The sequence below is a fragment of the Podarcis vaucheri genome (genome assembly GCF_965113315.1).
Source record: "Podarcis vaucheri genome assembly, chromosome: Z".
In the NCBI taxonomy this organism is placed as follows: domain Eukaryota; kingdom Metazoa; phylum Chordata; class Lepidosauria; order Squamata; family Lacertidae; genus Podarcis; species Podarcis vaucheri.
This window is the reverse complement of record NC_138758.1, coordinates 31,469,493-31,497,393: the sequence shown is the minus strand read 5'-3', so window position 1 is coordinate 31,497,393 and position 27,901 is coordinate 31,469,493. Positions and strand designations below refer to the sequence as shown.

The window sequence follows — 27,901 nt, the reverse complement described above, 5'->3', positions numbered from 1 at the left end:
TTAGGAGGCAAAGCGAAACATACTCTCAGGGTAAAAAAGTTCTTTCCAGTAGCACCTTAAAGACCAACTAAGTTCTTGGTATGAGCTTTCGTGTGCATGCACACGAAAGCTCATTCCAAGAACTAACTTAGTTGGTCTTTAAGGTGCTACTGGAAGGAACTTTTTTATTTTGACTATGGCAGACCAACCTATCTGTAACTGATACTCTCAGGGGTGAAGGAAAAGTTACTGGGATAAAGGTTGTTTTTCAGTAGAGAATGGATGAGGAGTCGGTGGCCCGCCAGATGTTGTTAGTATCCATCAGCCCCAGCCAGCATGGCCAGCAGTCAAGGGTCATGGGAGTCATAGCCCAACACCTGGAGGACACAAGGTTGGGGAAGGCCATTTCGCTCAATGAGCATATAAAATTCTGACAACAAAAAATGATTGCAACTTAACAGAACACACAGACAAGGATTTTCCTTCTTTATTAACTTTATTAACATCACTAAAATCATTGCAACTAATCACTTTACAAGACCAAAACAAAAACAAAAACAACAACCCCACACAACAGGTGGAAGATACCTTAAGTGCCTTAAATTTCACAAAAATAGTGTGTGGAATTGCTGGACATCTTTTAGCTTATGATGAATGGAGGCCTGGTGAAAAATGTACCAATTTCACATCACATGATGGTGCTCAACTCCCACCCCACCCCCCGGGACCTTTTGCGGAGAAAATGACCACAAGAGCTAGAATACAATAAAGCACATGTTGTATGTCAACTGCTGCTATCTGGTGCATCTTCCACATTTCCCCCTAGCTGCCACTGGATCAGGACATGGGACACCTGCACAATCCATTGATTGTTTGGAATCATGGACTCAGAATACTGAAATTGGCTTGATAACGCCATGCTTTCTTCTTTGGTCACTACAACCTCGAGGACTTAACACTTCTCCAGGAGAAGGGGGGCATGCAGATTGCGTGCCCAGGCGCAGTCCCCCTGCTCTTTGGGAGCCAGGTCTCAGATAAAGGAAAACGCATGACAACATACTTGGGATTAAAATGGCCACAACTTTACGGGAACCTAGAAAGCTCTGTGGTGACCAAGGGGGTGGGCAGAACAATGGCCAGCGGAGCAGCATGCCAGGCCACAAACCTCACCCACCACTGGGCCCGGTGAGTGGATATTTTCTACCTTCACTAGATCTATCTACAATTATATTAACAGACTTGCTGTTACTTGGACAGAAACTTCTGAGCGTCTTGAGTAGGAGGACAGCATGAACATCAGAATGACCATGCATCGCCATGTTTAGTTTTAACCACTGACTAAACATGTGTGTGTATGGACACGGAACAAACTCAAAAATTCTTTATGCCTCTGAGCTTAGCATTCTGCTTACAAAGCAGGATTGTAGACATCAGTGCTGCTTGGAGCCTGGAGGGCCATACCCTGTATTAAGTGTTGGCCCTGCAGGGCAGATATAGGCTCCCTCCCACCCTAAACCTCTGGACATCCTTGGATCCTGTTTCCACTTCTACAGCAGCTCTGCTTACATTCTCTTGAAAAACGAAAAACCCAGTTTCATGCATACCGTAAGCATATTCTCTCATGTTCCCGGTGTTCCTTGACTAGCTGGCAGCATGGGCTACTGGTGGGTTTGTCAGGGTTCCTTGAGAATTTAAAACGGGGTTCCTGCTGTGGTGTTGGCCCTTCCCATTTAGGACGGCGTGTTTGTAAAAGGTTCTGCCTGTCTATCTTGAATACAAAGTGTTCCTGCTGCTTAGAAGGCCCCTCCCTGCTTCCTACTAGTTTAAGGCTTTGGTAAAGCTGATGAAGGAGAAGTAGCTGAATTGTACCCATGCAGAGATTGTGTGCAGCAACCGGATTGGGATGGAAACCTTTCTACTTTGCATGTTAATTTCTTCTGCCCGCAGTTAGTTATTTACAGCAGTTAGCTAGTTAATATACTGCCCTAAGTCTCAGGGCAATTCACAGAACAAAATCAAAATATAAAACCACAATATATATATAATCAAAGTAAAAACAACCCAATAACACCCCCCCCAAAAAAGAACCACATTTTAAAAGGGCATAGGATGTCAATCAAATCAACCAAAAGCCTGCTTAAAAAGGAACGTTTTTGCCTGGCGCCGAAAGCTGTATAATGAAGGCGCCAGGCAAACTTCCCTGGGGAGAGCATTGCACAAATGGGGAGCCACTGCAGAGAAGGCCCGTTCTTATGTTGCCACCCTCCGGACAGCTTTCTTGCTGCTGTGACCTTCAACCACATTTTGAAGATCCTTCTAGCCCTCCAAAAGTCTGTGTTTGGGAAAAAAGGCAGAATTGTCGGCAATATTTGAATGCCCAGGGTGTTTTTATTTTGTTTTCAGGAAGAAAGCGAAGCCAAAGAGTGGTTTTTATATATATTTTTACAGGAGACATGTGAATCGGTAAAGATTCTAACATTCAATATAAACTGAGTTTGGATTATTATTTAAACAAACAAACAAAAAAGGTGTTGCTTGGTCTGCCTTGATGCTTTGTGCTTTGGTCCTCAGAAACCTGTGTGTGTTGTGATGGGAAGCCAGTTCTTCAAAGCCACAGAATCCGAAGGAGTGCTTTTGGCCACACTCCTGAGAAACACAAGACATAGGATGGAGAACCACCGTGCATTCCAAGAACTAGGAAAATGAACATCTCTGCTGAAATGTTGAAAGTACCTCTACCTCCTCCCCAGTAGACCAGAGTTAGAGAGGCACGTTGATGATGAAGTCACCATGTGTATAAGTGCCTCAGGCAGGAGGTGAAGGGGTCCCCCCCCAAAAAAAATAGGCTTTCGTCTGCTCCAGGGTGGAATGAAAACCGTACAGGATGGTCCTGTCTCCTTCCAGTGCACAATGGCAGAGGGCTGCTTTCCACCTGGAGAGGCCAAGCAGAGGATGCAGAGGCAGCATATCCGCCAAAATTGCTCTCTGTTCCACTGCAAAAAATCAAAAGGTTCATTCTTCAGTGCTTTGCTGTGGGGGAGAACCCCCACTTGGAAATGTCTTCGCATTCTTCAAAAGGATTTAGAAAGGAGTGTCCATCTCCCCACACCCCATCCCCCACATTGCACAGAGTGATTTGTCTTAAGACAGCCAGTGCGCTAAAAGCTGGTGCTCCCCCAAAGCCCTGTACATAAATCTTGGTGTGGGTCCACCATGCCATATTAAAGGGATGTGGAACAGGGTGGATAAAACTGTTTGCGTGCACCCCCCCACCAACTCTCTTCCTTGGCCAGCCATGGCATTCCAACTTCTCCCAAACATCCCAAAGGGAAACAAACAAGTGTTCTTGGATACAGGCAACAGTAGAAACATGGAGGAAGCAGGAAAGAAGGAGCTACTTTCGGAAACCGATGGCAAGATGGATTTGTTCTCTTAGGAAACTATTCAGAACGGTATGCTTCAACGATGAAATCCTGGAATAAGAGCTGACTCACGAACCAGGAGATGGAGAATTAGAGGAGGGGCTGTGGCAAATCTCTCTGGAACCAGCCAGGATCAGACATACAAGTCTAGAGGGGGGCAGGGAGAGAACACAAACTGCATCAATCAAAGCATAACAATGTAACTGATTTCTGCACTGCAGGGGATTGGAATCCCTTCCACCTCTACAATTTGAGGAATCTATGAACACCACCAAGAATGTCATGCAATGCAGCAAGGGGCTTGCCAGTGTGCTGGCTGTGGGAGTACCTGCCTCAAAGAGGTCTTCCATGGTTCCCCCCCCCCCCCGCAAAAAAAACCACACACTGCCCCTCTCTCCACTGAAATTAGGCCAGAGGAAAGCATTTTTCATATTATTAAATTTATTCACCACTCTTTTTTTTTTTAAGCCACTGGCAACTCAAAGCAGCTGATAATAAAGGTCAAATATATACATATATTAAAACCAGGAGGGAAATATTTCTCTCCCATTTGGATGAAGGCATTATTGCAAGATTCTGTCACTTGTATCAGAACATAACCAGGAAAGGATGGGAAATAGTGTTTAAGTTTATAATGGTAAGATCATAACAGCTAAAAAATTGTGGTGGGGTGTGTGTGTGCATATCTCCTACTATGTCTGAATGGACTGAGAAAAATCGAAAAATCAAACCCACTCTAAAAGACCCTAGACCATTAAAAGCCAGAGACCTGGTTAAAAAGGAATGTTTTCACCTGGCATCTGAAGGTGGCACTGCAGTAATGGTGCCGGGAGAGTCTCCCTAGATGACTGTGGTGCCCATGGACTCAAAAGGATTGCTGCACACAGACCCCGATGTGGGCATGCTGGGACTGTACCACTTCAGGGCGCAGCTGAGAGGGAATCACCATACCTACAAATACCCCTAGAACTCAGGATTCCACTGAACAATTGCCTGCTTTTTCTAAGCCCCCCAACCCCAGCTTACCATTAATCCTTCAGGTCTCATCACTGGGGAGTCTGCCTTGTGGTGATGAAGAGCTGCAAAGGGAAGAATGGAAGTGAGTGAGTGAGTGAGTAAGCAAGCAAGCAAGCAAGCATTATTTGCCTTTGTATCCCACCTTTTCTACACCAGGTGCTCCAGATGGCATGCATAGTTCTCCTCTCTCCCAATTTATCCACACAACAACCCTGTGAGGTAGGTTAGGCTAAGAGATATATAGTGACCAGACCCCAAGGTCACCCAGTGAGCTTCATGGCTGAGCAGAGATTCGAACCCTTGTCTCCCAGGTCCCAGTCCGACACTCTAACCCCTACACAACCCCTGATTCTCAAGCAAATAAATAAACTAAAACTTGTTCACTCACAATGTAACCCTAAACCTTGGGTAAGGCCAGCTAGGAGGCAGGGCAAGTGAAGGAGACAGAACTAAATCCCATCGGCTGGTGCAAAAGAAAGTTAGAACAGCACAGTGAAGATAGGATAGCAGAGTGGCACCGTTGCACCATTGGTGACTTTAAGGCTGCATCCACACAGTGGTTTATTTTGTAGTTTTCATTACTACACCGCTAAGTGTTAATTTCTGTATTATACTGGAGCTTTCGCAGGACATAAAATATAGCAGAATTTAGCAAAAGTTTAATGCTTATTTCCACATTATTTGCTTCCAGGAAAAATAAGTGTGCAAATAACATGGGAATGATCACTAACTCTTGCTAATTCTGCTATATTTTCAGAAGTCCAGGGTATGCCCTCACAGAGTGCCTGAACCGTTATAATATCCCAGCTCAGTCACTGAGACTGTCTGCAGCAGCATGACTGCTTATTTCCTGAATTGGTGAGGCTCATTTCACGACTATGAGAAACCGAGCCTTTAGTATCATCGGCCGAGTCCTCTGGAACTCTCTGCTACTGGAGATTCAGTGGGCACCTTCTGTGCCAACGTTTAAACAGCTGCCAAAAACGTTTCTGTTCTGTGGGCCAGTAAAAATGTATCCTTCTACTGTGATTAACTGTTCTCCGTTTCTAACTTAAAAAAAACAAAAAACAACTTTTATGTTTTTATTGCTGTATACTGCTTATTTATGACAAAGCAGCATTCCAATGTTTCTTATAAATAAGTGGCCTTTGTGCTGTGCAAAAGCTCAAGGGTAATGTGGAAATTAACAGTTAGCGAAGAGTCGTGAAAATGGAATAAACTGCTGTGTGGATGCCGCCTAAATCAGAGTATATGCTACCTCATTTGGCAGCTGCTCCGTCTGGCAAGCCAGAACATGGAACCCTGAAGCAACCCCAACATCTGCTGTGCTTGGCACCAACAGACTCTCGGGCTCTTGAGGTGTCTATTACTAGGACCCACTTTAATTCTGTGATTCTAACTTGCCTTAAGCTGTTTCTTGCATAATTTATTCTTATTTATTACAATTATATCCCATCTTTCCTGAAGGAGTGCAAGGTGACGTACATAGGGTCTCACTTACCCATTTGTTCTTCACAGCATCCCTGAAAGTGAATGATTGGCTCAGAGTCACCCAAATGAGTTTCACGGCCAAGTGGGGGATTCAAACTCTGGTGTCTCCCAAGCCCTATTCTGACACACTAATCTTTATGCTTCTTCTTTAGCGATCACTCGTAGCTGAGTAAGATTGTCTTCCATGAACACAGTCTTAGCAGTGAGTCTGTAAGTGACTGTGGAGGCAAATACTGGATCCACACATCCTTTCACAGTGGGGACATAGGCTTCAGGGCAGGAGTTGATCACGGTGAGAGGATTTGCCAAACAGGTCTTCCTCTTAGCTTGTTTCTCCCTTTCAATCACTTTCCCTACCTGGGCAGTTGTCTTTCCACAAGGGCCAACATCAATGCCAAAATCTTGATCAAAGTGCAGAGTGTTAGAGGACCGGGACATTTGCAGGGAAACCAAAATGCTTGTTTACAAAGCTATTGTACTACCAACTTTACTATATGCTTGTGAAACATGGGAGCACTTACAAACGCCATCTCCAACTCCTCAAAAGATTCTGTCAACTGTGTCTGCGAAAATTTTTATGTATCACTTGGGAAGACAGACAAACTAATGCCAGTGTACTGGAAGAAGCAAAGACCACCAGTGTTGAAGCAATGATTCTTCAACACCAACTTCGTTGGACTGGTCATGTTGTTCGGATGCCTGATTACCCTCTTCTAAAGCAACTACTCTATTCCGAACTTTAAGAATAGAAAACTTTACACCACACTTGCTCTCAAAATATTATACAAGTTCCATTTATTTATTTATTTATTTATTTCACTTAGATCCCACCTGTACTCCAAGGAACTCAAGGTGGCATATGTGGTTCTCCCCTTCCCCATTTAAAGGTAGGTTAGGCTGAGAGAGGCAACAGCTGGTCCAAGGTCACCCAAGTGAGATTCATGACACAGTAGGGATTCTGAGCTCTGGTCTCCCAGGTCCCTAGTCCGACACTATAACCACTTTGCCACACTGCCTCTGCACCACTCTGTGATGGGATGTTACCTATAACAAGTCTGAATGAACTGCCTTACCTCCCTCTCCTGAAGGAAGCTGTCTCAAAAAACTTTGTCCTGGAGGCCACCCTGCAAAAGGAACCAGCACAGAACATTCATTTTCATTTCATTTCATTTTGCACAATGAAGCAACAGATCTTTAGGCAAACACTCCCAAGTTAAGTTGTTAGGTAAATGGGAAAGGTCAGGGAAGAACCATGATTGGACAATACAGTCTCCACTAATACTACTGAGCTTGAGTGGCCTCTCCACATGGAAGAAAATGGGGCCACTAATAGAATCATAGAATTGTAGAGTTGGAATGGAACACAAGTGCCATCTAGTCCAGCCCCCTGCAATGCAGGAATCTCAACTAAGGCATCCATGACTGATGGCCATCCAAACTCTGCTTTAAAACTTCCAAAAGCTACCATTTCCTGAAGGAGTTCCTTCTACTATCAAATAGCTTTCAATATCCCTCCCATATCCTTAAAAAAAAAATGCTTCTTTCATCTAATCCTGGGAGAGGAAGGCTATTATTTCAAGGACTCACCTGAAAACCAGCAAAAAATTACCTTTGAGTGAAAAGAGGCGGATTTAGATGCACTCTCAAAGTCCATAGGAGCACACAAAGTGGAGAGGAGTGTGCAGGTCAGCTTGTTGTAAGCCTGTTTTTCCAATATTATTTTTGAATAAGGGCAGGCTTCTAGCCTGATGCCTGCAAAGATCTACTTGAAAAATGGGTGGGTGATACTTGCCAAAGTGTGGGAAGCTTGTTGGGTAGTCAAATAAGATTAAAGGCCCTTGGGGATGACGTTAGTAGAAGCCCCTGCAAAGTCACACTCCTCCACAGAACTAGCAAAAAAAATATGCTCTATTGATACACATGTTTATGGTGAATTGTTTTCCTTGGTGCAGAATCTGGAATGCCAAGGCACAGATCTAGGGTTGCCATATTTTGAAGAGCAAAAAAGAGGACATGTTTGCAGACTTCAACTTTTAACTATGGATTGCTAAGGCAACCCATGAAAAAGAGGACATGTCCTGGAAAAAGAGGACATATGGCAACCCTAATAGATGTGTGTGCATGCTCCCTGAGTGTAGGGCAGGAAGAATGTGCTGCCTAGCTTTATGGCTATGTGACATATGTGCAAAGGACACATGCAGAATGCACACACCAAGGACCCTCAGGGCATTCGCAGGTCTACCACTGACACGCAGAGAGACTGAAACGGAACAATAGGTATCAGTTTGCAAACCATCTTTGCCTTGATTTGCAGTTTGCAAAGCATGTAACTTGTGTTACAGTCAGAGAGGCAGCGTAAATGCAGAAGCAGAAGGCGATGTGCTAGTCAGACAGCTGTCAACATCATTCCTCAACCTCCCACAAGGAATGGCAGATTATTCACTCTTTGGAACATCTCCCCCCAGGACACGTTACAGCAAGGTTAACTGCCAAACCCACTGCACCTTTCTTGAGTGGCAACTGTATACGTATGTACTTATAATGTCTGTATATAATTTTCTTTCAGAGCTATTTCTGAGAAAGGTTTTAGTTTGCTTTTCTTACTAAACTAAGAATAGGGTGATCCAAGAACCAAGAGCCCGGTATAATTTATGTTGCATTTACGGGTAACTTAGGAAATGCTCAGGGGAATGTAAGTTCAGTGGTTAATATACATAACTAACCACCATGCACATTCACTAGGCCTCATGAAGAACATGGAAATAATTCTTCCAGGAAGAGGGAATTTTGCACATTTCCTGCTCTGTAGACACACTCTCCAAAAGGCCTTAGGGAATGTATCAACTGAATTTTGTATGTTCTCCAGCCACTACACATAATCCCCAACATCTAAATCAGTACGTGCATTTCTACACTCTCTGATCAGCATGCCTGCTGGGAGTTTATGCATAGCAACTGGAGGATGTACAAAATCCAGTCAATATATGTACATTTTTCTCCAAATGCAAAGATTATGCATATTGACTGGAAAATGTGCATAACTCCCTCTTCCATGAGGTCAGGTGAATTTGCACAGTGGCCAGTTGCTACGTACATTAACTGCTCGACTTGCAGTACAATTGCAATTTATGTGGGGGTTCAGTTCCAAGGGTTCCATGTGCACAGGAAAATCATGTATACCCAAACCCTTGGAGGTATCCCACATCTAGCAAAGTGAGGGGGGAGAGAGAAACCCCGGTACTCCCACAGCTCATGCAGTGAGCAGGCCTCACCCCCCCCCAAGCAAAGTGGAGAGATTTAAAGCCCTTTATGCTCCAGGTAACCACAAGAAGACCCAACTTGCACAATTTCAAAAAGCCGGCCCTCAACCATATGTGGTTGAAATTGCAAATATGATGCAACTGTACACCAGTAAGGAGGAAAGGAAGCCTGAGGTTTATACCAGGAAGGTTTGTGAGGATATCCTGATACTTTTGCTTTGTTATTCCTAAAAATTAATAAAAAATAAATCCCTGTTCACCCTCCACAGATTAGCCCATCTTTCGGGCCAACCTCTTTGGGTCTCCCCCTATGCCTTCTGGAGCATCCTGCCAGGCCATTTATCTCCTTCAACGTGTCTTGCTTTGCTACTCACACAGAGGCAGCCTCTGCCTTATGAGCCGCCGGGGCTTTGCATGGAGGGTCCGGGGGTCTCACTGGAGGACGTGTTATCACCGGCTTCTCTCCAGGTGATCGTGCTTTAGCAAAGCCTTCGTATTCACCTGAGTGGGAAAGTAACAAAGCACTGTTAATAATGAAAGGGAATAATGATGCTCAATCCACATTTGTAAGAAATCAATCTTTTAGTGTGGAGGCACCCACACTTCAGAACTCCCTGCCTACTGATATCAGACAAGAGCCTTCAATGTACTCTTTTTTGGCATCTGCTAAAAGCATTCTTGTTCAGACAAGCCTATCCAGATATTTAGAAGATGGATGTGTTTTTAGTTTATTACTGGTTTAATTTTTTTAAATGTTTTGCTTTTACTAATAACCTCACTGCTTCTTTCTTTCTGGTTTTCTACAATCAAGCGGTATATAAATTTCATGAAGTCAATCAATCAATTAATTCATTAACAAATGAAGTTACTGTAGAGTTTAGCTGAATCATCCAAGTTTCCAAGCTGGGATGTGGCAATAGTCCTAGGAATGGAAATGCAAAACACAGTACAGATTCAAAGTATGGACTGGTTCATTTAAGCCTCTACACCAGAGCTTTCCAAACTGTGTGTCACAACACTTTAGTGTGGCGGCTGCAGTGTGTAGGTGTGTCATGCAAACGCTCCCCACGCTTTTCCCAGGGCTGGAAAGGGGCTAGCTTAACCTCCGGTTTGCTAGGAAAACTGAATGATTGTGTCACAAATGATGCAAAACTGAACTACTGTGTTGCAAAATGATGCATGCCTAAAAAGTGGGTCACCAACATGAAAAAATCGGAAAGCTCTGCTCTACATAATGGACAAGTTTGCATTCATTTCAATAACCTGAGCAAGTTTCTAATTAGGAAACAAAAAAGCATAACACTATTACAGAATCCTGTTATAAACTATTGTGTTGTTTTGTACAAATTGTCCCACTCATAGATGGCCAAGACCCATAATGAAGTCTGCAACATTTGGCATGCAATATCTTTCTTTGTAATTACTGGCTACATGCCATCACAATCCTGTTGAAAATGCTTCCCCTTCTCCATCCTCCTTATGAGAAAAACTCTGGCACAAAGTACAGTCGTACCTTGGAAGTCGAACGGAAACCATTCCGGAAGTCCGTTCGACTTCCAAAACATTCGGAAACCAAAGTGTGGCTTCTGATTGGCTGTCAAAAGCTCCTGCAGCCAATCAGAAGCCGTGGAAGCCCCATTGGACGTTCGGCTTCCAAAAATAGTTCACAAACTGGAACAGTCACTTCCGGGTTTGTGGCGCTCAAGAGCCAAAACGTTCCAGAACTAAGCTGTTCGAAAACCAAGGTACAACTGTACATCTTGATTAAAAAGTCAAGATCAATGGAAGTGTTGCATTGCTCTATTCTGCCTTGGTCAGACTCCACGTGGGGTCTGTTCTGGGCATCACAATTTAAGAAAGATTTTGACAAGCTGGAAGGTGTACAGAGGAGGGTGACCAAGATGATCAAGGGTCTGGAATCCAAGCCTGATGAGGGACAGTTGAAGGACTTGGGTATGTTTAGCCTGAAGAAGAGGAGACTTGAGAGGAGATACGAGAACCACTTTCAAATATCTGAAGGGTTGTCCCATGGAGCCAGCTTGTTTTCTGCTGCTCCAGAGGGGAGGATCAGTACCAATGAATTCATACTACAATAATGAAGGTCATCAGAAAGTATTTTGTTATGGTAAGAGCTGTTCAGCTGTGGAACAAACTCCCTCAGAAGGTGGTAGACTCCCCACTGGGGGTTTTTAAGCAGAGGTTGGATGCTTAAAAAGATTCTTTAGCTGTGATTCCTGCATTGTTTGGACGAGATGACTCTTAGCATCCCTCCCAACTCTACAATTCTATGAAAAACTAGTTTGTTTCATTATCGACGTCTACTGACCATCCCTTGTTCCAACTGGCAGATCTAAAGTTAAAGTAGGTTAATAAATCATTGTCTTCACTAAGCACAGCAGCATTTTGAAAAACAACAACTGGGCTTTTCTAATATCTATGAAGCTGTTGCACATTTAATGGAAGTTCAATTGGATTAATCGGACATCAAACTTCACAAGGCAGTTCATCAGCTGACAAGGGAACTCAACTCAACAAACAAGGGAAGACTTCAAAAGGGGACATCTTAAACGGACACTTGAAGTGGTTTATCCTCAAGCTTGAAAAGAGACAAGATCCCATGTCTAGTTTATGATGCAGTGTGAACTGGTATTCGTTTACGAACGAGACATCATTTCTTACACAAAAGGATGACATAAAACGGTCCCAAAGCACACAGAGAATCACAGAACTGTAGTGCTGGAAGGGACTCAAAGGCTTGTCTAGTTCAAACTCTTGCAATGCAGGAATCTCATGAACGTTTACAGAAATGGAAATTAAACATCTATTTGGTTTGAGTTACAGCTCACCCCATCATGAGGGCCCGATGTTATTAGCTGGCGCATTATCCTAATGCCATTATACAACATCTATGGTGTGGCCGCATTTGGAGTACTCTACATTGTTCGGGTCACCTCACCTCAAAAAGGAAATTGTAGAGTTGGAAAAGCTTCGGAAAAGGTGCAACCATAACGATCAAGGGGGTGGAGAGACTCCCCTAGGAAGAAAGGCTGCATTGTTTGGGGCTTTTTAGTTTGGAGAAAAGGCAAGGGAGAGGTGAGATGATACAGAAGTTTATGAAGTTATGCATGGGCTGGAGAAAGTGGAGAGAGGAAACTTTATTTCCCTCCCTCATAAGACTAGAACTCATAGCCACCCAATGAAGCTGAAGTTTGGAGGATGCAGGACACATAAAAGAAATGACATGCAGTGCATGCAGGGCAAGTTAAACTATGGAACTCGCTTCCACAGGAGGCCGTGATGGGCAACAACTTAGATGGCTTTAAAAGAGGATTAGGCAAATTCATGGAGGAGAGGGCTAGCAATGGCCAGGATGGCTATCCTCTGCCTCCACAACTGGAGGGGACAGTGTTGCTCTTGCTTTTGGGTCTTGCTTGCTGGTTTCCCCACAGGCAACTAACTGTTTAGCCACTGTGAAAATGGGATCCTGGGCTAAATGGGCTGCTGGCCTGATCCAGCAGACTCTTCTGATGTGCTTTTGTAAGCAAAACAAATGAAAGATGAAAAAAACTGATTATGATTTCATCTAAATCCATGTGTGACCTGCAGAGAGCAATACAGCAAGATAATGCTAAACATGATTGGTTTGACTAGCAAGAGGAATGGCCCCAAACTTTTAAGTCATCCTTCAGTCTGTCTGGATTGAGAATAGGTACAACCTCAATCTTCAAGGTTTAAAGATGACATCAGTTTATAACAGTGACCTTCTCCAGGCTGCTACGTCTCAAAGGAGATTGCACAGAAGCAATCTTTGCATCTGTCTTCTGTGTGGAAGATGTAGGGGCCATTCCTGCACCTGAACAAAATTTCACAGGAAGGGAGTCTGAGGAACTGATGCCAACAGTGATGACAAGAGACGGAATTTTTAAACCTTGTTGACAGATTAAAAACTGACAAATCTCTGGGGACAAATGGCATCAACCTGAGAGTTCTGTGAAACTGGTGATCTTCTAACAAAAACATATGACTTGTTCATAAGATCATACCTGAGGACTGGAAAGTGGAAAGTGTATTTTTTAATTATTATTTTTTAATGTAGGGCTACAGGTTCTTTACCTTTTCACTAAACACTGGATTAGAACTGTGCACAAATGCAGCCCAAAAGTGGTGGTTTTTGTTTGTGTGTTGTTTAAAAACACATAGTTCTACACCTTAAGCATATTAGAAAAATCAGTGCATGCAGATTGCCTAAAATATCTTCCCCACTCTCCCTTCTGCCACCAACAGCTCAGAGGCAGTGTGTGCTGAGGATTTTAAATATCTCACTGCCTCTTTTATGCCCCAGCAGAGTCAGGGAAGCTGGGGTTATCCAAGAACTTCCACATTGCCAAAACAAATTAAAGAACCCCTAGCTGCTCCTGACCACCATTCTGAAGGGTGAGGGCATGAGACCTGCACCAGAAGAGAAATTAAAAATTTATCCAATGCAAGAAGAACATTTTGAAATTTTAAACAGGTATATAATCTAAGGTGTTGTCACTAGCACAAGAACTGAAAGGGCAGATGTTGAATAATTCACTTCCGGATTTGGAAGTTGCAAGACTTTTTGAAGCTGAGATTTGTAAACAAAAAAATAGATTTCAGTTAAATGAACCCCAGATTTTCCAGCACCATATTCATCACATCCTGCTTTGCAAGTTCAGGAGGTCTGGATGCTGTAAATTGGTAGAAAAATCATTAAGCAGATGAATAAGCAAAACTAACTGAAACTTTATTTGCTTGGTCAATTTTTAAGTGAGGGCAAAGATCAGGAAAGCTTAACTATGATCACACTTGTTTACTTTTGAGACTGCTTTACTTCCATGCTATAATAATAATTTGAAGCAAAGAATGGCAGCTGCTTCTTATTCATTGATGCATTTACATCCTGTATATCTAAAACAACCTTCTCAGTTACTTGGTCTCCATTTGTTAAATGTTTTGGACAACAGGGATCAGCCCCACTTACTTTCTAGAATTATACCTAAACAATTTTTGAACCCTAGCTTAAAATGGACGTACTATCTTTGTTGGCTTTTCATATTGCTGTTAATATACTTCCTTCATGATTGTCTGGATTTCCTCTTTTTTCCCCTATGAACTAAATTCATAGTTAAGTCCTGTCCTATGCATCTTGCTTGTTACCGTGTAATTTTTGTTTACTTGGAAAAAAACAACTCAATTTAAAATTTTAGAAATAAAAGGATGAAATGGAAACCAGTGTGCTGAATTTCCAGCACAGGTTTGAGAAATACTGAGTAAACTTAAGAAGACTGTGTGTGAGGCTTCGTATGTCAAAGGGAGTCCCAGCTCAAAATGTCACCTGGGAACTTTTGAGAGAGAAAGTTCATAGTGGGACAGTGGTTTGGCTCCTCTTCAGTTCTTAACAAGCAAGAACAACTTGTAATATACAGGCCACAATCCTGCTTCTTAACCTTCCATCAAAAGAAAAATCACACTGTATCATAGAATAATAGGAATGTAGAGTTGAAATGGACCTCCCAGGGTCATCCACTGCAACCCCCTGCAATGCAGAAATCACAGCTGAAGAACCCCTGGCAGGTGTCTTTTAAACCCTGCAAGGAAGGAGCTATCAGGATTCAGTATACCAACCAGGAAGACGTACCAATAAAATATATGGTGCAAGTTATTAAGCACTGTTCCACTTGAAAGCAAAAATGCTAATAATCATGTCTCCATTGAGAACTCTTTCTTTTACCAGAAAAAAATACACTTGCACAAAAAGTCAACAATCCCCCACCATGTAAGGCAACACAAAAGTGATGTGGGCTCTAACCAGTTTTTTTTTTTAAAAAAAAGCATACTGTGTCATTAACATAACATAATTATAACAGTGCAATTATGTTGAGTCGTGAATTACCTGTAACACCAAATCTCACAGACCTTGCAGCTAAGGAGATCATTTCATTTCGCCTGTATTTTTAATCTAATTTGCACCTCTTGGACTAACATGCAGAACAGAACACAATTGCACTTCTCCTATTTTCAAATAAATATTAGCTTAATGCGGAAACTGGATGGAAGGGACTTCGATTCCATGTGAATTCAGTAAGAGATGATAAACAGCATGACCTGTCAAGCCCTGATTGCAACTGCAGAACATGCTCCTCTAGCAACTTACTACAACAGTTTAATTCCATTTGATGTTGGGGGTGTGACAGCTGGCATTATGCCCTGAGTTCCTTATAACCCTTGGGTTCCTGTATCTGTGAAGGGTATGAGAGCAAGCTCACCAAACCAGCACCTTTGTCTGGTCAACAGTTGTAGCCAGCTAGTTAAGCACTATGTTCAGCATCCCAAAAGGATGAGCTGGGCTGCAAGAGCTATGACTAATGGATGGTGCCCTTTAGGCTAGTGTGTGTGTGTGTGTGTGTGTGTGTGTGTGTGTGTGTGTGTGTGTGTTTCCTATTCAGGCAGGTACATTCACTTCTGCAGTGGAAGAAGATGACAGGTGACAAAGAACACGTGGACTCACCTTCCTTGCAGCCTGGCCCTAGTCTGGGAGCAGGCCTCTTAGCATGCAGTGTGGAGGCCTTCACAGACTCCGTCACAGGCATGACGCCATTCGCCGCTTTGCTGGGGAGCTTCTGCCCGCTGTCCTGGAGCCTGGAGACCAGTCTCCCCACATCCACATCTGCACACTGCTCCGACCTGCTTTCTGCGCTGGGCCTCCTGGTATCAGCCTCCCCTGGCCTCTGCAACGGCAGTCTGCTGCGCTGGAGTGGCCTGGGGGCCTCTGTGCAGCCAGGAAGCATTGTGCCGTTGGGGGTGTGGAAGCAGCCATCCTCTGCTAAAGGGGACCCAGAAAATAACCACATTTATTCAACTTGTTTAAAGGATTTGTTTCGACAGACGAAAGCAATGTATCGGCATGTGATCTCTTGAGGGAGCGGTCATAGCTCAGTGGAAGAGCATATGCCTTGCAAGCAGAAGCTCCCAGGTTTCAACCCCAATGGCATTGCCAGGTAGGGCATAAATCCTGGATAGCTGCTGCCAGTCAGTGTAGACAACGCTGAGCAGGATGGGCCTATTGGTCTGACTATGCAAATCAGCCCTTGACTCAGAACCATGAAGACTGGACTATTACTTTATTTTTAGTGGATGAGCTGTAGCCCAGTGGCAGAGCGCCTACTTCAAATGCAAAAGGCCACAGGTTGCGTCCCAAGTGGCATCTCCAAGGTAGGCTGGGAGAGACACATCCCACCACCAACTTAAAACCAAAGGTGGTGCTGCCAGTCAGCGTAGACAACACTGACTGAGGTGCACCCAATGGCCTGACTCAGTATAGGGTAGCTTCCTATGTTGAGTGTCACTGTGCTGTATTCACATTGTGTGCCTGTTGTTTTTCAGGATTACAATACAAGAGCAATAAATTCCACAACAGGCGAAAGGCAAATATATATTATGTATCTTAATTAGAATGCTAAACTCATTTAATTGATTCCACCAGAAATTCATACGGGCAAGAACAAAGTGTAACAGAGAACATTGTCTTGGAACTTTGTGTTCTGATGATGTGTAAACAAGCTTCGGCCTTCAAGAAATCCATTTGGGTCCCTTTTCTGCATTATTTATTTTATCACACGTTATATTTTGCTAGGAATGCTGTGACCCAGAAGAAGTATGCATGCAATCTGATGAAGTGTGCATGCACACGAAAGCTTATACCCACAACAAACTTAGTTGGTCTCTAAGGTGCTACTGAGCAATTTTTTTAATTTTTTTCAATAGGCACTGAAAGCTTAGAATTGGAAGTGTCTGTTTTTATTGCCTATATTGCTAGTTCTGTTGTGAGATGAGCTTGGGATAGTGAAAGGTTATTATTTATTGGCTTTCCCCTTTCAAAAAATCTTTAAAATCTTTTTTAAAAAAAATCACCAAGGAGACAGAGCTCTAGAATACTGCTGACAGAATCCTTAAAAAAGGATTTTTTAAAAAAAAATGATTTCCTTTAATTTTACATAGATGAACATAGCACAATGTATTTCATACACTTCCTATATCTGAAGGGCTGGAATTCTCGGAGAAATAGCTGTACCATTTACATAGTGATAAAAGTGTGAAGGAACACTGTCTATGTCTGAGTAAGACTAGGGCTGATGTATGGAATACCCAATGTTCATGTGACCTGGCATCTGTAAGATGGAAAAAGTGCTTGAGACTACTGTCGAGGTAATGGAAAAGGGTCTCTTTAAGTGGTAAGTCAAGAAGGTAATCTCTGATAAATGTATATGCATAATGTAATAATAATAATTTTATTATTTATACACCACCCATCTGGCTAGGTTTCCCCAGCCACTCTGGGCAGTTTATAATAACTGTGCAGACTCTTAATGAAGCAAAATATAAAGTTACTTGTCTTAAGAGTGTTCAGGAAAACTATATATGATCTTGATACAATCCATGTGCATCTCTTGACTCCCTTCCCCCCTGCACCCACCCAATTACCTTGGGAGGATCAGGAGGAAATAAAATATCGTTCTCCTGGGACATTTTGCTTTATAGATTTTGGTCTCTGTTTATTTGCAAAGTCCTACCTGGAGAATGGACTTGGTGGCATGGGAGATTTCCCACAACAAAAGGAAGCCACACGATTTATCAAACCTGTCTCCCTTTTGTTTTGCCTTCTACAGTGCAGTTGTGCTGCATCCAATGGATGGACAATGCTGTGTCCCACATTTTGCTATGTCACCCATCTTTTTTTTTTAAAAAAAAATTTATTAGTAGTTTCAAAGTTATAAAGAAAAAAGAAAAATTAAAAACAACACTGTAATATATAGAAAGAGAAAGAAAAAAAGAAACAACAATACAACAAAAAATAAAAGAAAAAGAAAAATGGAAAACAAGAAAAAAGAAAACAACATAGATCCCAAATTACATATCTATAACTTCCATTTGCTTGTTTCATTGACCTCCTCACACCTCCCTTTTTGTATTCTAGTTTACTTAATTATTTCAGTAAATTCTTTCCATCTTTCTCAATTTTTGTTAAAAAATTTATCTTGACAATTTAACTTAATAATTAACTCAGCAAATCCTTACCATCTTTCCCCATATTCTGTTATTCAAACTGCCTTAATTTATTTAATCTTATCTTACCCTAAAATACCTTAAAGCTTAAATCTTAGTTTTCAAATATACATAACTCCTGATATCATTTCTGCTAGAGTCATATAGTTTCATTCCAACATTTTCCCTAATATTCATTAATTTTTAGCCAATTCCCTAAATAAAAAGTTTCCTTTATAAATTTTCTTCCAATCTTCATCCAACGTCTCATCTTCCTGGTCTCGGATCGTGTCAGTCCTTACTGTCCAATCCATCTAGTCCATCAACCTGGAAGTCTTATGTCCGAGGCCCTTAAGTCTCTTCCATGTCCCTTCTGCAATTCTTCTTCTTCTTGTTTATACTTGCCCTTTTCCTTGTCTTTTGTTGGTCTCTTTCTTAATTCCTTTCCTTTCTCATTAAGGAGTAGTTCTCTGGGGGGTTCCATCCCAGAATTGTCTCCATCTCCCTTCATCAAACCCACCCATTCCCCAAAGTCCCACTCCCCACAGTCCTCGATAAAATCCAAAAAATATTTAAAAACATATTTCAAGGTCTCTCCAAAGTTAGGAACCTCCTCAACACCAGAGTCCCCCTGGCCCATTCCAACTTCAATCTTCAATGACAGCGGCTTATGCTCCTGTAGGGCCTCGGGTCTCTCCATTTGTATTATTTGAGGTGCAACCGCGTCCTCCTCCATTATCTTCTGTTCTTGCCCAATCAGTACTGATTCATGATGGTCCCTGAATAATTTCTGTATCAATGTTCCCTGTTTGTCCACAGTTACTAGCCACAACAGTCAAATCCATTTTTTCATTCATCAAGTCCATCTTCTCATGCATCTGTTCCAACAGGGCACTTGTCTTGCATAAGGCAAGCACCCAATCTTCCTCCCAGCTCATCTTTAGGCAAGGTCAGAAAAGACTGCTCCCACGGTCTTAATCTCACAGCTGTTGAGTTCTCAAGTATACTGCTGCAACAATTTAACAAGCTCCCTCTAGAGGAGACAATTTCTATTTGTATCCATTTTTTTTAAAGGCAAGTCCAACAAAGGAAAATTACTTTCGTTTTTCAGATATTTTCCGGATATTTTGTTTCTTTAAGATGCAAAAGGCAACATTGGAATCAGCTTGTTTCTCTTTAACTATCTGTCAAAATGTTCCATTCACAGTCAATGAGCCTACAATTTCTGTCTCTGACACCCCGTTCCTAGGTTAGAGACGGTGGAAACTCATCCTTCTCGCTCCCTCTCCTGCAGGGGTTAAACAAAATCCCCCCCCCCTTTTCTCCTGCTTCCAAGGGGGTTTCAGTAGTTCTGAATGAAGGAAATTTAGACTTTTTTGACAGCTTTCCAGGCTTTAGCTTATGAGGTTTTTGCTTTAGTCTATATACAAAAAGCGGAAGGCGGACTTCCTGTTTTGAACCTTCCCGCTTCGATGCCAAATTAAGATATTTCTTGATCCAATTTTCCGTTTCTACTCACGGGTACTTGTTTTGAATCCAATTGTCCACAGGAAAAAGTCAGCGCTCTCCGGCAATGGCTGTGCGGCTTCACTCCGTGAAAGTAGCAATCAGTTCACAGCACCGCACCGCTCATCCCGCTTCAATCCGGCGCCCCAAAAAGGGGTTCCCAGTGAGTAGGTGGGGCGCTTCTGGTGCCCTGCCGAACCCCACGTTCCCAGGCTTCCTCCGCCTGGGATTTCTAGCGGGTCCCCGCCTTATGTCACCCGCCTTTTGTAGGAGGAAAGACCCCTTTTCAGTGATCCTCAAGTTCTGCAGCCAAAATCAAGGGTGACAGCAGCTTGCATTGGATACTTTGGTTATTGTCCCTTCTGATGAAGAGCACAGCTAAGGCAGGGTTCATATGAGCTAGGTGACTGGTAATGACCCCTATGAGGAAGACCACTTCCCCAAATGGTTGCATGACAGGGCAGCCCCAACACTGTGATCCTAAAGCATCACAGCCCCTCCACCACAAGAGTGAGCATTCTTTTGTTACATAGGATAGTCTAACTGTCCTGAAGGCCTCTCCATTGACCACACAGCACAGACAGTGAGGTATTATCAACTGAGAACAGGGACCAGAGGTAGAGATCAAGGGGAAGAGGGTCTCTGACATAATGTAGTACCTAAGTGGTTTATAAACCAAAATAAAGGCCCAGCAGCACATGGGTCTCGAGTGCATCGCATGATGAAGAAAAGTTGCCCTACCTACCAACAAGCTTAAGAGATAGACACATGCCATTTCCAAGTTGCAGAAAACATCTGGTGGAAATCACGGCCATGTGTTCTCAACTGAGTCCAGAAAGTCAAGCTCACAGTGACAAGGGGGGAGTGAACAAGGGGATGAAGCAACCCCCTAAGAGGAAATGTTACAGCATTGGGGACTTTCTTTTAGAGAAAAGGTGGCTAAGAAGAGACATAACAAAAGTTTATACAATAATGCATGGGGTGGAGGAAGTGGTTAAGGAAAAGCCCCTCTCCCCACCATAACACAAGATCTCGTGGACATCTCATAAAGCTGAATGTTGGAAGGCTCAGGAAGAATAATGCATGGTGATACTATGGAACTGGCTCCCACAGAGAAGCAGTGATGGCCACCAACCTAGATGGCTTTAAAAAGTGGACTGGGCAAATTGTGGAGAAGGAGAAAGTTATTAATTGCTATTAGCCATGATGACTATGCTCTGCCTCTGTAGTCAGAGGCAGTAATGCTTCTGAATCCCAGTTGCTGGAAATTGCAGGAGGGGAGTTTGTCATGTGCTTGAATGATGTTTGCAGGTTTCCCACAGGCACTTGGTTGGCCCCTGTGAGAACAGGATGTTGGACTAGATGGGACACTGGACTGCCTCAGCAGGCTGTTCTTATAACATTCCACGTAGAAGCTCCTAGCACTATTGCTATCCTTCAATGTGATTCTTCTCCTTAATTCACAGGTGGCATTAAGTTTCAGCCTGGTCGGGCCTGATTTTCTCCAATGTGGAGATCATTTCTCAGTTACGCAGCTGACAATCTTCAGTTATTTATGAAGTGTGCTCCATGGGAATATAACTTTGTGCCTTCACCATGGCTCAGAGATTGTATTTCAGGAGGAATTAATGGCTGTCACCACGTTCTGGCCTGCTGCATACAGTGTGTCCCTGGTAATGCTTAGCAAAAATGCAACCAGCAGTCTATGAAATGGGAGCAGCGAGTTTGGGAACTGGAGTGCCAAGACATCATATAACACATAATCTTTAGCTAAATGTTACCAGGGAAACACTGGAGGAGATGCAAGTTAAGTGACAGCTGCACAATTCTATGTAGTTTGGGCCACGGCTGTATCACACTGGAACTCGTGGGCATCCAACAAAGCTGAATGTGGGAAGGTTCAGGGGCAGAGAAGAAAGAAGTACGTCTGCATGCAGCGCATAGTTAAAGTATGGAACTCACTCCCACAGGAGTGTGGAAAACTCACTCCCACAAGAGGCAGCAATGGCAACCAAGCTAAATGGCTTTAAAAGGGGACTGGATAAATTCACAGAGGAAAGGGCTATCGATGGCTACTAGCCATGATGGGGGTTATGCTCTGCCTCCATGGTTGGAGGTAGCAATGCTTCTGAACAGCAGTTGCTGGAAGCGGCAGCAGCAGGAGAGAGGGCTCTTGTGCTCACGTCTTGCTTGTGGGTTTCTCTTGGTTGGCCACCGGGTTATTGGTCTGATCCAGCAGGCCTTTCTTATGTGCTTATCACAGCTTTGGCTTTTCTTAGGAAAAGAAAACATATAAATATACATATGCTCGGTCATTACTACATGGAGATAGGATAGGAAGCAGGACAATGAAGGAATAGATGTACTCCTTCAGCAAAACTGCATGGGACAGTCCTTCCTGGACTAAATAACTTCAAACTGCTTGCAAAAATTCCTACGTGCAGAAAGCCAGTGTTATTGTAAAAGAGTGTTCAACCAGAAAGCTTCTCCAAGAAGCTAGGTTTCTATGTGCAAGATTTTATTCCTCCACCTGAAGTCGATGAGAATTTTGTTGACTGTGTGGCTAACAAGAGCCTTTTGTTAATACACATTCAAATAGTGAGTAACTGCAATAATGAATTCTCCAAGTGCTTCATCAACCTTTCCAATAACGTAATTTTTGCCTACTCATTTTAGTTCTTGGCTTTCAGCTATGTGGTGCAACACTGTCATTGTACCATCAAATTTTTATTTTATTTTTTGAGATAGATGATGTTTCCACAAACATCCACATTGGTCCTTCTGCTGGGCCCCTCTTAACATATGGCAAAACTCAAATGGAGTTTTGTTGCCACATTCACAGGACTCTGTGACTGAAGGCTAAGATGTCATGCTTGAGTAGCCATCACCACCCAAGGCCTGCCCCCACTCAATGGAAGAGCATCTGATTTGCAAGTGGAATGTTCTAGGGTTCAATCCCCACTGGCATTCCCAGGTAGGGCTGGGGAAGTCTCCTGCCTGAAGTCATGGAGAGCCATTGTTGCAGATCATCGTAAAAAAATACTGAACAACATGAGCCAATGTCCTGACCCAGTATAATGCAGTTTTGGGACCAAGTATAACAACCAACATTTCATATTCACTGGTGTTTCAGTTAACCAAATTTATCAGTGTTAACCCACACTTTGTAACCATGGTTTGGTTTGCAAACCATGGTTGGGTTGGGGGCTGACTTCTGATTAGTGAAAACGACAGTGCACATGAATCACACTTGGCTATGAAATGATAAGGGAAAGCAGAAAGGTCCATGCAAAAACTGTGGAGGGCGGAGGATAGCCAATGTGGCTAGTAGCCATCAATAGCCCTCTCCTCCTCTATGAATTTGCCCAATCCTCTTTTAAAGCCATCCAAGTTGGTGGCCATCACTACCTCCTGTGGCAGCGAGTTCCATAGTTCCAACTCCATGCTACTTGAGGGAGGACTTTCTTTTACCTCTCCTGGATCCTACACAAAGCACTCCATAATATATCAGAGGGCAAGGTCCCTGTCCTGAGAGAATTCCAGCCTGGGGAAAAAAGATAGGAAAAAGGGAACAGAGGGGGCGGGGACCATAAAAGGGAGGTAGGGCCAAAGAAGGGTAAGAATATGAAGTCATTTCATGTGCATGTACTTGGGCTTGGTGACAGCAGGTTATGGGGACTCCTTGTTCTAAAAGGGATCAGCCGATGACATTTTGTGGGACAGAGGTCAGCAGGCTGCACCAGTGTCCTGGCAAACCCTGGAGCTGCTTGCTGGCTTGATGGAACGTGATTGTTTTTTGGAATGTCTGCAACTGTTTTTAAAATGCATTTATTGCTGCTGTTGATGTTTTGCTGGACTGTGCTCCCCTTCTGGGAGGAAGGGTTGGGTGATCAACTGAATACATAACAAGGAGAAGAATTAACCAGTGCTCCCTTAACAGGCATGATGGTGCACCAAAGTTAAAAACAAAATTCAGAAAAGGGAGAAGAAAATATGAGCTCGCCTTATCCGTCCCCACCAATACACTTTGCAAAATTGGCAGATAATAGGAGTACTCTGGTGGGGAGATAAGGTCTTGCCAAGATCCTCCAAAACCTTTCATATGATGTAAAAAAGTGGGAGGGGGGACCCAAAGTGCACATCCATCTGTGACAATAGGGCGGCCACTGGTGCTTTTTCAGGATATGACTCATTCTATTGCTCTGAATCTCCCTGGGTTGCTGACCAATTAGGCTCTCACAGTGGTTTGCCCTCCGGGTGGCAAACTGATCAGTGATTTAGCAGAAGCACCAGCCATCGTTTCTGCATGACGCACGCAGTGGCACGAAGTCACAGTGCTTGTTAACAAGCCATCATGGCACTTTGGACCCATTTACTGAATGGAATCACTTTGCACCTCTGGATCTGCAAAGCCACTGATTCTTAGACAAAGCACACTTAACTGAGAGCTTGGAATCAGCAAGATGCAAGGGAGAGGCACCTCCCAGTGTTTTCCCAGCCAGGATCCAAAGCGTTGCTGGGATTGACTTAAGGGGATCAAGCCTGATGTTGATTTAGAAAAGGGCAGCTGAAATGATCAATGGGATGAAGCGACTCCCCTATGAATAAAGTTTGCAGCACTTGGGGCTTTTCATTTTAGAGAAAAGGCACGTAAGAGGTGGCATGATGGAAGTTTGTAGAGAGAAGTTCCCCTCTTCTCATAACGCAAACTCATGGACATCCGGAGAAACTGAATGCTGGAAGATTCAGGACAGCTAAAATAAAGCCCTTCTTCATGGAGCACAGTTAAACTATGTTACTGTCAGGAGCAAGCCAGCAGTAAATCACACCAACCAAGTTGGAGCTAACTCTTTATGAGCAAAAACAGGATCAGCACAGCAACTATTCTTCAGTAGGTCTTGCTCCCATGAAACAGAGACTGTGCCTCTGCTATCTTCATGCCTCTCTTGGTTCTGGGAGACCAGTGGGGAGGGGAGCTTGTTGCAATAGGAAGAGGAGGCGCCCATGCTTCTTCAGCAGCCAGACTCATCTCTGACTTGACTTCCCTCCTCTCCTACTTCTGCCACAGACTCTCCCGGCTCACTAAGCCCCGCTACCTCTTCAGCTAAGGACTCCTCCCAGTCTTCTCGCTCTTCTCCACCTGACCACTCATCATCGTCCCACCACCAATCCCCCAACCCTGAGCCTTCTTTCCTTGGAGGTTCCCCAGCTGCTTCTCTCCCCAATCCTCTCTGTGTTCAACCAGTCTGTAACAGTTACTCACTCCCAAAGGAGCCAGTGATGGCCACCAACTTGGATGGCTATAAAAGAATATTACAGAAATCCAGGGAGGAAAAGAAAGAGCTATCAAAGGCTACTAACCATGATGTCTATGATCTGCCTCCACAGCTGGAAGCAGCAACGCATCTGAATCCCAGCTGCTGGAAATGTCAGGAGGGGAGTGTGCTTTTGTGCCAAAATCCTTTTCCCAGGGGGCATCTGATTGGCCACTGCGAGAACAGGATGCTAGACTACATAGGCCAATGGTCTGATGCAGCAGCCTCTTTTTAGGTTCTTATGTTTCGGAGCAGGAATTTCTTGCAGTTAATAGACTAATAGGCTAAACCCATTGGAGATTGTTTGGTTTTTTAAAAAAAAATGATAGAAAACTACTAGCAAGTTAAAACAAAACCACAAAAGAGATATTTGCAGGTATTTGAGGCCTTGGTGGGTCCCCAAGGAGATTTTTAAGGGCACTCCATCAAAGGTATATATGGGGGTCAGCTATAGTTTGTGTGGGGATAATGCTTCCTGATTCAGAGCATTATGGGATGTGCACTCGTCATGCATGCAATTTTGTTTACAGCAAATAGCGTGGGGGTTTTTTTACCCTTGTGAAGCGGCAGCTGCTGTTGCTCTCTGAACAAAATGAACAAGTGAGCTGGGTGCACACACAGAGCTCCAATGCAGCCCCTCATGAAAGGATGGAGACTGAGGAAGCAGTTACCAGGATCAGCCCCACTCACCTTCACTGTCTTCCACAGAGCCTCCAAAGAAGACGGGCCTCTCCCGCAGAGGGCGCTTGGAGATGGTGATGGGTTTGTGCCGTCGAGTGGCTACCCGGGGAGGAGGCACTGGGGGTGCAGCATTGTCCTCAGGGGGGCCGGAATATATCTGAGGGGGGAGGCAGGAATATAGCAGATATTAATATTATGCAGCTTTAAGCAACTGGATGCATAAGCAACTGACTCCTTTTGGAATAAAACATTGCCAGGACCCATGAGCATTGTTCAGAACTTTACTTGAGGAACGTTCTTCAAAACAGAACAGAAAATATATAGTGATACATCCAAATATTTCTATACAGTATCATGAGCATGACCAGCACAGGCTCAGCATCTCATAAGAGATTCCTTCTTCCAGATATTGAAACTGTGTCTCTCTCCTATTCCAGCCTGCGTTACCCTGTGTCCTGCATCTACCACCACCACTTTTGGACATTAACCTGCTGTAGGACGCAGCTGTACTCTATTTAGCAAGCCAGAAGCTCAATGAAGTCCTGCAGCAAAGGTCTCCCTATATCCTTTCCTCTTGTGGGCAGTGGGTTCAAGCCACCCAGTGACTATAGCTGGACCCCTGAGCACAGTCATGGGATACCGAGGAAGAAACACAGTGTGGTGTCAGGATTAGACTAGGACCTGGGAGACCGGAGTTTGAATCTCCACTCAGCCAGGAAGCCCACTGGGCCAGTCACTGCCACTGAGGACAGGGAGAAAGATGCAAGACACCTTGAGCTCCTTGGAGAAACAAGGTAGGATATAAATGTGATGCGATAAAAAATAATAATAAAGCAAAACAAAACACAAAACAGAAGGACCAATAATCTGCATTCTGCTATAGCTAGCAATAACTAATTCTTAACATCCGCCAGTTAATGGGGAGCCTCTTTAAAACGTGTTGGCCAGTCACAGACATGAATCTTCCTTGTCTCCACACATAGTGATATACAGTCTATCTGATTGTGCCAACAGGAGGCAAAGGATCAACAAAAGTGACCACAGATGCAGCAGGAGGCTGGTGAAAAAATTGCTCAATTCTGCAGTAGTTTAGTTGTAGTTCATCTTAATTTGGCCTACTCCAATTTTCGCATGCAGTAGCTAATTTGCATTTTCCTCCTCCAAGATTCATTCAGCGTGTGTAACGCGCCGTTGATTTCCCTTTCTGAGATTATTCAGCTCATACCTTCCATAACCCAAAATACATTCCCTACTGCATTTCTCGAAATGCATTCCTTTTCAGTTCCATAAACTCAACCGCAGGGCCCCCTACCCTATGACAAGCAATATTCTGAATAGGAGTTTGCCCAACCCACTAAGTAAGATAGCAGGCCATTTACACTCCCAGAGTGAGTCTGCCTCCGCCACCTCCTTGCCTCTTAGCATCCCACTAGGCAATCCCACCTTGGTAGCCACTGGTTAGGACCCTCTCCGACCTCGTTTGGTCACTACCCTCTCATTCATTTGGGGGCGAATTAAAAAGCTCACTTTCAATTGCCACCTGTCCTGTTTCCAGAGATGCTTTAGATATACCAAATCATGGGGGGGAAATTACAGTGAAGCAATTACTCCCAACCCAACCTTGGTTTGCCTTATTTGTTTTAATGTGATTGCCACACTACCACAGGAAGAGATGCCAAAGTAATATAACACCATCCCTTGATACCCCTCCTGCCTCAACCCCATGGAGGACAAAGGTCTGCCAAAGTATTTAGTAGTGACAACAGACCATAAGCATTGGGCCTTTGTTGTAAAGACCAGCATCTGAGCCATAAAGAAACTGAGGGGCCCCATTCTATAGCACTAAGGGGACCTCATTTTTTATAGTTTTCCAGGCTGCAATGGGTACACACAAGCTGCTAACGTAGAACTAGCTGCTCTGCAGCTTCCATCCAATTTGTCTCTCCCAGCTAACATAAAATATGTTCTATGGCTGGTGGCAGCTGGGCATCATCCCCAGGCGTCTGCTTTCAGAATACCTGGGGAAAGGCAGCATTCTGAGAATGTGGTCCAAGTTTCTTGAGATCAGTCTTGATCAACCTGGTGCCCCCAGGATATTTGGGGCCACAACTTCCAACATCAGGATGGGAGTTGTAGTCCAAAACATCCAAAGGGTATCAGGTTA

General features: G+C 43.7%; 1 protein-coding gene across 3 annotated transcripts in view; it reads right to left on the bottom strand.

The window, feature by feature from the left end:
- Positions 1–456: 456 nt before the first annotated feature.
- The window catches only part of OPHN1 (oligophrenin 1), a 136,448-nt gene continuing 109,003 nt past the window's right edge, over positions 457–27,901 (bottom strand). For all 3 annotated transcript variants that reach the window (XM_082208531.1, XM_082208533.1, XM_082208532.1), the window contains 6 exons: positions 25,747–25,894; positions 15,702–16,016; positions 9,544–9,670; positions 6,983–7,033; positions 4,428–4,480; positions 457–3,548 (listed from right to left, as the gene is read on the bottom strand). In XM_082208531.1, coding sequence (XP_082064657.1) covers positions 4,438–4,480; positions 6,983–7,033; positions 9,544–9,670; positions 15,702–16,016; positions 25,747–25,894 — 684 coding nt within the window. In that variant the 3' untranslated portion in view covers positions 457–3,548; positions 4,428–4,437. The remainder of the gene's footprint in view (positions 3,549–4,427; positions 4,481–6,982; positions 7,034–9,543; positions 9,671–15,701; positions 16,017–25,746; positions 25,895–27,901) is intronic.